General features: G+C 40.6%; 1 protein-coding gene across 1 annotated transcript in view; it reads right to left on the bottom strand.

The window, feature by feature from the left end:
• Positions 1–12,987, bottom strand: part of ETFA (electron transfer flavoprotein subunit alpha) — a 44,577-nt gene that overhangs the window by 17,796 nt on the left and 13,794 nt on the right. Inside the window, exons 5-9 of the mRNA XM_090263603.1 lie at positions 9,740–9,839; positions 8,391–8,501; positions 7,524–7,625; positions 3,753–3,821; positions 1,137–1,219 (exon numbers count right to left, since the gene is read on the bottom strand). Of these exons, the coding sequence (XP_090119729.1) occupies positions 1,137–1,219; positions 3,753–3,821; positions 7,524–7,625; positions 8,391–8,501; positions 9,740–9,839 (465 nt within the window). The remainder of the gene's footprint in view (positions 1–1,136; positions 1,220–3,752; positions 3,822–7,523; positions 7,626–8,390; positions 8,502–9,739; positions 9,840–12,987) is intronic.

The following is a 12,987-nucleotide window of genomic DNA, read 5'->3' as shown; positions in this document are numbered from 1 at the left end:
AAACCACATACTCTGCTCAATACTCTGGCTGGCCCTGCATTGGACGTGTGCGAGGTGGCCTCTAAGCCACATGGCTAGGACTGAAAGAGAAGACAGGGTTTGGAGTTCCACCAACTTAACTGCCTGCTAAAACAAAAAATTAACATCCTTAATAGGAATATTACAAAATCCATAATCGCTACATATGTTATTCAATGTCTATAACCTGAAAGTACTAGGCCAGTGCTTCTCAAATTACAGTCTGCACTTACCTGGGAGCCCCAAGAGCCCTTCAGGTTCTGCAAGATCAAGACTGTGTCACATTCACGCTAAAATGTCACCTGCCCTTCGTTCGCGTTCCCTTGCAGCTGTGTAGCGGAGTCACCAGGGGCTGCAGGGCTTCTGAGGAAATCATCACTGATAACTACTAGAATGTACCTGTGCTTCTGTGTTTTCTAAGTCTTTAAAGTAGTAAGTTTTAAGTACAAATATGAATGCTTAGAGGGAGTAACTCAGTTTGTTCTCAGTTCTTACAGTTACAACTGCTACAATGTCTCTACTTCATTATAAATTGATATCTGAAATCCCAAAGGTTTCCTTGTGCTCACGAGGAAACACAATATACTTGTCTTGTATGGCAATAACACTTAATTTTTGAAAAATTTTAGGCATTTTAAAATTTATCTAAGCTTATTATTTTAGATTTTGCAAATATTTAGACTAAAACACAGAAGACTCACTTTCTCAACCCACAGCTGCACATAGGCTTTACGGTAAATAAATGTCTGTGTGAACTTAGAAAGTCCATTTAACAATAAAATGCTGCTTTTCCCAGTTTTATATTTGGTGTGGTAATATGAATTTGACAAGTATCCCACTGCTTCAAAAATCATGAGAAACAGCAGTGGGTTTAAGAACAGCAGCACGTCACTGAGACCAAGAAATCACAGGTCTGTGGAGCGAGCAGAGGGCCGGGCGGCTCTGCGTGGGCGCACAGGGCAGGCGGCCGGACCGCCGCTCGCTCGGAAATCCGTGCCACAGGGAATAAATGGTAACACAAGGATAAATTCTGTGCTTCACGTACTCGTAACTACTCTGCCCACCCCTGTTCTTGTCCCCAGATAACTGTGAACAGCGTATTTTATTGCAGTACTTACTGGTGCTACTATCTTTCCTGTCTGTCCCACCTGCATGTCGTTGGGAACAAAGCCAGCATCAACTGCAGCACGAGAAGCACCAACTAATGGGGAAGAAAAATACATCACTTTTTAGGCCGGACTATTCAGCTCGGTGGGATATTCAATGATAATTGTAAAAACAAAAAGGCACTGATATAGTACAGTTAAAATTTACTGAATTAAGGCTTTACATTATCAACCACTAGGTCCACTCCTTTCATTTCTGGGTTATTGTCACTTTATCAAGCACTAGTCTTAATTCTTGGAGATTTAAACACTCTGGCTTCTTAGTTCCTTGAACGACTCTCCTCCGGTGTCTTGTCCTTCATGTGACCTCAGTCACACCCACAGCCACGTCCCCCAACTGTCCATGACCAATGTCCCCCAATAATCCCCATTCCCCACGCCTCCCTGTGACTTCCTCTTTCCAGGCGACTGCCCTGAGGACCCACCTTCCTTGACCGATGAGCAGCACCAGACACAGCTGATCACTCCTCCCTTCACTTGGATTCCAAACATCAAACTTTCTGTCCTGGTTTTCCTGCCTGACTTGCCACTTCTTTTTGGTCTTCATTCTCACCTCGGATTTTTCAGTGTCTAGGGCTCTAGGCCGGGGTCTCTTTTTTTTACCTACACACCCTGCCCGTGGTGATTTCATCCGTTCTCATGGCTTCAAATACCATATAAATGCAACTGATTCCCAATGAACTCCACATTCCTACACTAACTGCCTAACTGATATCTCTACTTGGATATCTATTATTAGACATCTCAGCACTTAATATGCCCCAAACTGAACTCCGGATCCCTCCCTAGAAACAGAACCACTTGGGAGTTTCGTCCATCTCAGCTGATGGGAACCCCACTCTACCAGTTGCTGGATAAAAACATCCCCCCATAATACATACCCAGTTTCTCACTGGTGACTGAGCAGTTTCAGTGGGGCAGTGGGGACAGAAATCTGACGGCAGTGGGTTTAAAATATTGGTCCTAGGTAACGATCCCATGGCGGTATTCACCTTTTGGTAAGCCAGTGTGCGGCACATTTGTAATTTGTGTGGTTTTCTGTATGTGTGTCACATGTTAATAAAAATATTTTTAGATATAGAATGAGAGGCCTGAGACTGGAGGCCGCACACTCAGACAACTCTTTAGAGAGATTCTGATACAGGAGAGCAGAGACATGGACGGCAGCTGGCAGGGGAGTGGGACCAACAGAAGGGCTTTTAGACGGCACAGAGGACAGCATGCTCACACGCTGTGGGAACTCCAGTTGGGGGAGAGGAAGCGTGCTGGGGCGACGTCCCGAGTGAACGGAGGGCGTATGAACACAGCTGCAGGCTGACGGCAAGTGTGTGAGCCGGAGCAGGTGGAAGGGCCCTTCCGATGGTCCCAGTTCTCTCAGTGAAATAGGAAGCAAGGTTGTCAACTGAGAGTGAGGATGTCTGAGAGCATGGGAAATTTGAAGAGAGAGGAAAATACAGGAAATCATACTTTAGGAAAGAGTCAGAGAATGAAAGCCTCGTTGTTTAAAGTAAAACCCAGCTAACATGGCTGAGTGTTGGGGATTTCTCCAGTCATGCTGAACAACAGCGGGACAGGTATGGCCAAGGTGGAGAGACTGCATAATCATTTCACCAGCATACAGGTTTCCCATTTGTGGATGATGATGTTAAGAAGAGAGCAAGGAACTTGATGGCAGACGAAAAGGGGTGAGTAGGGCCGTCAGTCTTAGAACTGAAGCTGGGAAAGAAAGGAGAGAGCAGGAGGGGGGAGGGAGAGGGAAGAGAACTGTGGGTCCCGGTGGGGCCAGAGCGTTGTTTACGAAAGCCCTCTGTTAGTTCTCTTCTTCACTGCCTGAAAGAAATCCGAAGAGGGTTTTTGGCTTTTATGAAAAGAAATGAGAAGCAAAAACTGCATCCAGTGCTTGTTCTGCAGTCACAGAGGCTGTAGCGCCCAGAGCAGCGAGGGGGCCCTGCTATGACTACACATTAGCGTTCCTTTGGATTTCATGTGTGATTTCGTATGACTTGACAGGCTGTTGTGGGGGTCTGGGAACTCTCAAAATGTGGACCTCATTAATTAAAGGTAACTGTTTTGTTTTATGCCATTTTGGCTTAGAAAGACTTTATTGGAATGCTCTGCTTTCAGAGAGCGAAAAAAAATAGATTAAGTCACAGCCGTCTAAAAAAAAATCTCTCCCCTAAGTGGCAAGTTCATCAGATGTTCACACAAAATTTCAAAACAGTCAGAATGTTAAGTATATCTTGGAAGTTTGTTTTGAAGTGCCTGTTCAGTCTTTTGCTCATTTTAAAATTGGGTGCTTTATCTTTTTACTGTCTCTTTGTAGAAGTTCTTTATGTAACTAAGATTTGGCAAATGCGGCACATAAATAATAGGAAAGAGTAAAGACGCCCTGTCCTCACTGAGGCTACACCACTTACTTGGAGACTAATAAAAATGGTTTCAGAGAAAACATAAAAACCTGAGAAAGTAAAACAGTTTTCAGCCTTGAGTGACAGACATAAGTGAAATGATGAAAAAAATATGTCCTACAGAAAGGGAACATTTTTCTGCTACGGAAAACAACCTTACCTGCAGCATGTAGTTGATCTGCCAAATCGTATAACAACTTAAAGTTCTCCCCACTCTTCAAACCCCGACCTCATTTTAAAAAAAGAAAAAAATATTAGGCAAATATAAACCCCCTTCTATATTTTGGAACTTCGTATACGTGAGTGATCTTCACATTACACAACTGTCCCATTAAGCATGCCACCTCCGCCGAGAAGCTGTCCCAGACCTCCCCAGTGATGCTCCTGTACTTCTGTAAAGCATTCAGTACTGTTGGAATTAACTCATCTGTTAAGTAATTATATAATCAGTCTTCCCCACTGGAACAAAAACTCTTTTACTGCAGGATCCATATCTATGGTCACTGCTATACCCACAGTACTTAGCAAGACCTCACTGAGGTATTACTTGAATACTCCTTATACAGCAAGAACCCGCTTTTCCCTCTTTGTTTCTCCAGCACTTTGCAACAGGCGTGGCACAGAGCAGATACCCAATAATCATTTCTTAAATATATATGTAATTAAACAAGTCAGGTATATCTTTTCAAAAAATTAAAGTATTTCCCCTCAATGCCCCTTGTCAATACAAGCTTTTTTGGAAGCTTTATTATTTTGTTTGATGTTTACTTTGGGAAGCTTTTTAAATCATAACAGGCTATAAAAATGTGGTTTAAAAATATATTTTATTGATTATGCTATTACAGTTGTCCCAACTTTTCCCTCTTTGCCTCCCTCCACCTGGTGCCCTTATTCCCTCCAGCAACAACCCCCCCACCCCACCCACTTAGTTCATGTCCATCGGTTGTGCATATAAGTTCTTTGCTTCTCCACTTCCTACACTGTTCTTAACACCCCCTGTCTATTTTCTTCCTACCAATCATGCTTAATCCCTTCACCATTTCCCCATTTCTCCCTCTTCCCCCTCCCAATGATCTCCACATCTATGATTCTATTCCTGTTATACCTGTTTGCTTAGTTTGTTAGATTCAGTTATTGATAGTTGTTAATTTATTGCCATTTTAATGTTCATAAGTTTTGATTTTCTTCTTTTTCTTAAATAAGTCCCTTTAATATTTCATATAAAAAAGGCTTGGTGATGATGAACTCCTTTAGCTTCACCTTGTCTGGGAAGCACTTCGTCTGCCCGTCCATCCTAAATGGTAGCTTTGCTGGGCAGGGTAATCTTGCTTATAGGTCCTTGCTTTTCATCACCTTGAACACTTCTTGCAAGTTCTGTCTTGACTGCAGTTTCTTTTGAGAAATCAGCTGATAGTCTTGTAGGCACCTCTTTGTAGGAAACTCTCTGCTTTCCTCTTGCTGCTCTTAAGATTCTCTCTTTATCTTCCACCTTTGGCACTTTAATGATGATGCATCTTGATGGGGTCCTGTTCGTGTCCATCCTGTTTGGGACTCTCTGTGCATCCTGGACTTGTACATCTATTTCCTTCCCCAGATTAGGGAAGTTTTCTTCATTATTTTTTCAAATAAGTTTTCCACTTCTTGCTCTTCCTCTTCTCCTTCTGGTACCCCTATGGTTCGGATGTTGGTACACTTAAGAGGTGTCCCAGAGCCTCCTTAAGCCTATCCTCTTATTTTTAAATTATTTTTCCTTCTTGCTTTTCTGATTTAATGCTTTTTTCTTATTTGTGTTTCAAATCGTTGGATTCTCAGCTTCAACCACTCTACTGTTGGTTCCCTGTAGATTTTTATTTATTTCATTTAATGTAACTGTGAGATTCGGCAGAGGAAGAGGGAGAAACGACAGAACAGACCATGAGTGTAAAAGACTTATCTGGCCAGCTGCAGGCAGGCAGGCTGAGACTGAGAAGGGGTCAGCTCCCAACAACAACAAGGCAGGGATCTTAGGGGGTAAGGGGAGAGGGAGTTGAAGGGACTTTCTGCAGATGGCTCTGGGGGAGTTGGTTCTGAGAACAGAGAAGTTACTAAATTCTTGGCAGCAGACTAAGATATACTTGAAGGACACAGGCAATCATTCGTGTCAGCAGTTACTGTGGGGGCAGCAGATTTATTGGGGCTTGCAAAAATTAGACCCGAATTCCAGGAACCGAGATCTTATGCCTAAGAGTAACCTTCATTTCTGTCTGGGTCTTTTTTATGCTGTGGAAGTGCCCAGTGAGTTCCTTGAGCATCCTGATAACCAGTGTTTTGAACTCTGCGTCTGGTAGGTTGCTTTTCTCTATCTTGTTTATTTCTTTTTCTTCAGTTTAGTTCTGTCCCTTCGTTTGGGCCTTATTTCTTTCTCCCCTCACTTTGGCAGCCTCCCTGTGTTTCTTTCTGTGTATCAAGTAGAACTGCTTTGACTCCCTGTCTTAGTGGGCGGCCTACTATAGAAAAGCACACCTGTAAGTTGTACAGGACAGGGCCCTAGGTAATTGCCAGGACAGAGAAATGCGAGTTGTTGCTCTGTTGCTCTGGGTCGGGGACGGCTCAGAGAGGGGACAGTGCTGCTTTCTCGCCTCTGGGGTTTTTCCCAGGAGGTAGCTGCCTCTTGACACTCATTTTGTGGTCAGTCACTTCAGTTTCTCCCCTTATGCCACTGGTGCCCTTCCAGCTGTTGCCTTGGTATTGAATCCCAGAGAGGGTAGGTCTGTGTGATTCCTAAGTCTGTCACGAGCCCTTTAAGAGGAGTCTCTTGAGAGTCCTGCAGTTTCTTCCACCACTTCAACTCTCACTGGTTTTTATGGCCAGAAGTTATGGGGACTTATCTACCTGGAGCTGGAACCCTGAGCTGGGTGTTCTGGTCTGGGGCTGGGATCCATCGCTCCTGAGGTGGATGTGGAACCAGCGTTGCGCCCCTCTGTATCTTCCAGTTTCCGACCCATCTGGATGAATGTGGCTTCTTTAAAGCCCTGGTTCTCGGACTTCCATACACCTCAAATTACTGACAATTCTGTTTTTGTTTTGTAGTCTAGTTGTAATTTTTGCTGTAGTTGCATGAGGAGGTGCGTTTAGCTACACCTCCATCTTGACTGGAAGTCCAGGATTAAATTATTTCATGATTTTTTTTTTCTTTCTCTTTTTTTGGTTTTTTAAAACACTGGGGGTGAATTTTTCTTTTTCTGCTTTTTAAAAATATATATTTTATTTATTTTGGAGAGAGGGAAAGGAAGGGAGGAAGAGAGGGAGAGAAACATCCATGTGTGGTTGCCTCTCACACACCTGCAACTGGGGACCTGGACCGCAACCGAGGCCTGTGCCCTGACTGGAAACCGAACTGGCGACCCTTCAGTCACTGAGCCACACCAGCCAGGGCTGGTTTCTTTTCTTAAAAAGAAGCATGATATACGAAAAGGAATCTTGTGCAATATTAATAGCTCTGATATTAAAAGTGAAGAAACTTTCAATTACTGACAGAGACCAACGTGCATAACACTACAAGTTCTTCAAATCATGTGAAGGGTTCGGAATCACACAACATAGCCCAAGACTCCCACCAATTTTTCTGTGACTCAGAAGACAACCATACTCTTCAAAATAACATGGAAGTTAATCAATAAAATGAAGATATACCAAGTGGCAAAGTTAGGTTGATGAGATTTATATCATGCTCCCCTTGGTGCTAAGCATACAGCTTTGCAAGAGGAAGCCCAAATTGTGTATTAAGCTAATGACTTCATTTTCCTAATTGGTAAATGGGAATACTTGTAACTTACCTACTTTTTACATTTGAAAAACAAAATCTGTGCTCCTATAAAATAAATATTAATAAAATCAAAGTATTTTAAATTAACACCATCTTTTAAATCAATCCATTACAGATCTCACTTACCACCAGACACCACCACTTTGGCACCAGTTAGCTCTGGTCGATCACTTTTGGTTAATTTCTGGTCAAGCCATTCTGACAGCCCCGCTGGGGAAGCAGGTGATGCTATGTGCATGATATAGATAACGAAACAAGGACTATGAATCCAAGTTCTAAAATAATACTAATTTTTAGAGAAACACAGAAAGAATTAAACCCATGAAATTTAAGTTTGTTAGTTACTGTCTTTTGTGCTCCCACTTTCATTCTCTTTGATTTTTTAAAAAAGATTTAAAGAGACTAGAGTCCAGCCTTCACCTCCTCAGCTGTATGACTTCTGAGAAGCCCTTTAATTGCATCTGCCTATAAAACTGGAATAACCCTGTCTGTCTCTGCAGTTCAATTAAGATATTGTGCATGTTGTGGGGGGGTGGGGGGATGGAGGTGGGAGAGGGTGTAAGGGGAAATAAATAATGGGAAAAAATACAATAAAAATATATGTGTTTTAAAAAGACACTGTATACGTTAACATGCAACACTCTCTATACATTTACTACGACAATCTTCCATTATACTAAATATCCCAACTATCATAACAGAAGACAGTGAGAGAGAGCAAAGAATCTTAATATCGACACAGCACATTATCTAAGGGACCCTCTCTTTCTCCCACCCCTCTGATCTACCAAACCAGCTATCCTGGTACCACAAATGATACATAAAAAGACGTAATAAATATTTCTTACTTTTGTATATAAGATTAGGAATATCATTTAGATTGAGCTCTCAAGTGCTCTGCATTAGAAATTGAAGTAGAGACCATCTCTCATCGAATCTATGAACTGAAAAACAAGAAACAAAAACAAAAACAAACTTCAAATGAACACTCACCCTTTTCTGAATTGGCACTACCTCCGCTAGTTGCTGCAGCTTCAAAAGATGTTCCTCGGACAGAAAACACCTTCACTTTTTCATCACACTTCACTGTACATAAAGCATTTCCTGAAATACACAGTTTACTTTTGAAAAACATCCACACGCCAGGGAAGACAACAAATAAGTACTCCTTCGGTTCAGAATTTACTTCACAAAGACAAAACAGAAATAACCATGTGCTTGGTGTCTTCTACTTCTGCTAAGTATAGGGGAAAAAAATACCATAACACTAAAGAAATATCAGTACAGATTTGTTTAACCTTGGATGGCTTTAAAAACAGGAGCAGTGCTGAACTGCCCAGAAGCAAAAAGTGGACTACAAAGCTACACCAATATATTACACTCTTCCTAAAAAGAATGTAAAGAAAAACTTCCTTCTCCAAAAACACAGTCAGTCACTCCACAGTGTGAGCTGCAACAACTTAAGAATGGAGCCACTGTGAACGCTGAGGGAGGAAAGGAAGTGAAAACACCACAGGGCATAAAGAAGAAGTGTGAAGGGCCAAGATTGTTAAAGGTTTTGAGACATTTCTATGACTCAGCAATCACACTAAGAACGACCTACACTGGGACCAAACACCTCCCCTCCAACACTGCTGAAGATGAAAGACCTGGTCTGAGGGCCACCACTGATCTCGAAACACACAGCTTCACTCCGAAAGAATTCACTGCCTTCTCCAGTCCCACCAGAGACCAGTGTGTTCAGCAAAAGGTCAATTCACTAGAGAGACCCTGAAATGAATCTCTAATGCAGATGGAAATAGAAAAGAAGCAACAAAAAAGACTGAGAATGCTATTAAAAAAAAAAAGAAACTTTTGCTTTTCCAGGTGCCACTTACAAAATAGAGTGAATAGCAGATGCAATTTTTATACTTATTTATTTATTTGTTTTTAAGATTTACGTTTTTATTTTTAGGGAGATGGGAAGGGAGGGAGAAAGAGACGAAGAGAAACATCACTGTGTAGTTGCCTCTCACACACCCCAACTGGGGACCTGGCCTGCAACCCAGGCCTGTGGGAATCGAACCTGCGACCCCCTTTGGTTCACAGGCTGGCACTCAATCCATGGAGCCACACTGGCCAGGGCTGAATCCAATTTTTATTGATCACTGGAAAAACCTCACCCCATAAACTGAATGACCAGGGAAAACTGGGCTGTGGATCTATCAGGGAGAACATCGACCATGATGTAGCAGCAAAGGTATGACTTTTGTTTTTTTAATCCTAACTTAAAGATTAATTTCTGCTTTTAAAATTTACAAAAATATAACATTTTAATTAATTATTCCTTCTGGCATACTCACCTGCATAAATAGTTCTCACAAATGTGTCAGGTGACTTGATGGCAATGATGTCAGAAATTGGGGCAACATCAAGTTTGGCTGCTATTCTGGGCAGAAGGTTCTAAAAGCAAAATAAGCAGTAAATTACACACACACATGCTGATCAGTGGCTATCAACTACCAGCAGTAACATTCTTTAAATGCAAATCCTGTAGAAATTTTAATTCAAATATTTTTATATTTCGCATACATCTTTAGACACTACAACTTCAAACACAACTTTCTGGATCGTCTTTGAGATTAAATAAGAATCTATCATTACTCTCACTACACTAAGAGTTTATGAGTTTTACACTAATAAACCACCTTAACTCAGTATGTTGAATTATGAGATGATACTTGCTTTAATCAACATCACTTATAAAGTGTGACAGTTATACAAATTAAGACAGGAAAATATGCAAGAAAATAGGAAAATTCTCAAATACTTGTATATGTTTATTTGATGAGTAAAAAGAAAAGAGTTCAAAGCAGACATTTTCACCTTTTAAAAAAACCGATGTTGCATTAAACAAAAAAAACTAACCTAAATGTCAATCAACAGGGGATAGGATTATAAATCATTCATAAAATGGAATCTTATGTAACCATAAAAATAAAATGAGAAAGCTGAAGCACAGCCTGTACAGTATGTAAAAGAAGAGCAACCAAAATTAATGTGTGTTTCCAGGTGATGACTCTGCCCTCACTAGCAGGGACCACTGGGAAAGCCACACGCCCCAGGTCTCAGTGACCTCACCTCACAGTGGGAGGCCGGGAACCCTATGGCTCTCGTCTAAAATTCTAAGACCCTAGGGCTCTCACACAGAGAGGATCAGTTAGTGAAAACTATATAGCCATCCTTCCTAGACTCAAAGATTCTCTTAATGATAGCATCATCTAAATGCAAAGTGCAGCTGCCTTTATCACACACACAGCAAAGCTGAATTCTGCACTGCCTTCTCCACAAAGCGCACCACGGCACCTCCTGAACCTGGTAGATGATACCACCTCTCCTGGGCAAACTTCCATTACAACAGTATTCGAGTTCTATCCCCAAACCCTCTCTGCCTCTCAGACTTTTCCCAGGAGTATCTTCTAATTACTCCTTAATTCTACATCCTTCCACATGCATGGACAATTATACTATTTAAATGGCAATAACTTGTATTGTTTTAAAATAATCTGTAATGTACATACTACTGACTCTCAACTAAATTTTTAAGCACCTGAAGGGCAAAGGTTTTATATCCTCTATTTCTCTTGTGTTCCTGATCCATATCTAGGAAGTAGTTCCACATACACTGATGCTAACAAGTGCTGGCAGCTTGAATCAATTTTCCTGCTGTCATCATATTTCCAACAGGAAAGGTTTTCTAATGTTCAGTTTGGTACTTACATTGTAAGTACTCCCCTTTCAGCCAGGGTAGAAGAGCTACTGAAAAGTACTGTGATTTATAAAACCACAACGAGAAAACACTGAAATCTCACAGAAAATAAAGGGCTTACATTTATGTGATGCAGAAAAAGTAGTTCTAAGAGGGAAGTCATCGCATACAGGCCTACCTCAAGACACAAGGAAAATCCCAAACAATCTAACATCACACCTGAAGGAACCAGAAGAGGAAGAACAAAGCATAAAGTGAGGAGAAAGAATAATAAAGATCACAGCAGAAATAATTAAATCAAGACATAAAAACAAAAGAGAATATCAATGAAACCAAGAGCTGGTTCTTTGAAAAGGTAAAACTGACCTGCCTTTAACCAAATTCATCAAGAAAAAAGGAGAGCGAGCCCAATAAATCCAATCTTAAAAGAAAGAGGTGACAACAGATGGCACAGAAATACAAAGAAACACTAAAGAATGCTACAATTATATGCAAATAATTTGAAAATCTAGAAGAAATGGATAAATTTCTGGAAGCTACAACCTTCCAAGACTGAACCATTAAGAAACAGAAAATCCAAACAGACTTATTACTAGCAATGAAATTGAAGCAGTAATTTTAAAAATTCCCAACGAATAAAAGCCCAGGACTAGACAGCTTCACTGGTGAATTCCACGAAAGATTTAAATAAGTTTCAATACCTACCCTTCTTAAACAATTCCAAAAAAAAGAGGATTGAAAGCTTCCAAACTTGTTCTACCAAGCCAGCATTACTCTGATACCAAAACCAGACAAAAACATTACAATTCATACTATATTATCCAATTTTAGAAGTAAAAAAAAAAAACAACACATGTATTATAATTTGAAAATTGTACATTATTATTTGAAAATCCATAGAAAGGGGCCTGAAGAATGTAAATTGTTGACACTTGTAACTTGTGAAGAGGGAGATTTGATACTGTATGTATCCTTTATAGTAAGAACGTGTTCGTATACAACTTATAGTCTTAAAAAGTAAAACTACAGTGGATCGAGCATTGGCCTGTGAGCCCAGTGTCACAGGTTCGATTCCCAGTCAGGGCACATGACTCGGTTGCACGTCGGGTCCCCAGTTGGGGGCATGAGTGAGAGGCAACCACACAGTGATGTTTCTTTCCCTCTCTTTCTCCTTTCCCCTCTCTCAATAAATAAATAAATAAATAAACAAAACAAAAATAACTAAACAAGTGGGTTTAAAAAAAAAAAAAAAAGTAAAACTAAAAACTAAAAACTGCAGCTTACTGACAAGGGGCTAAGAGAAAAGAAAGCTAGGATAACACCCATGGCCCCAGAGAATAAGACCCGCTGACAAAATTCCTTCTCTTTGGCTCCCCCTCCCTTGCCCTTTTTTAAAGAAAAATTTCGTGCACACCATTCTTTTTCAGACATATCACCATGCACATAATCAGATTACAGTTTTTACTGTAAGACAGTCCTCCACCACCACACAGCCCTTCCCAAATTTTCCAAGTAGATATTGATAGAATTTGGCCTTTCTAAATATCCATCAGTCACCTAAATAAACCATCTTTTAAGATGGGTTACTAATTCAAATGACAGTCAAAGACACAGAGACAGTTGAACGTATTTGTAAAGAAAATAATCTTTTAAAGTAGTCTCCATGATGAAGTTTTAAAATCTGGAAGTGGCATTCTAATAAACTATGACAAAATCTTAAAAGAACAGTTGTCTCTGACAAAACCTGAAAACCTCGAGACGTTTTAACAGAAATTATAATAAAATCTTGAAAAAAAATTTTAGCAAAACTACCACATTAACTCAGAAAGGCAGGATTAGCTC

This window comes from Furipterus horrens, unplaced genomic scaffold (genome assembly GCF_987537825.1).
Source record: "Furipterus horrens unplaced genomic scaffold, mFurHor1.1.pri manual_scaffold_16, whole genome shotgun sequence".
NCBI classification, from domain to species: Eukaryota; Metazoa; Chordata; class Mammalia; order Chiroptera; family Furipteridae; genus Furipterus; species Furipterus horrens.
Note: the sequence above shows the minus strand (reverse complement) of the source record. Positions and strands in the feature narration are given on the sequence as shown.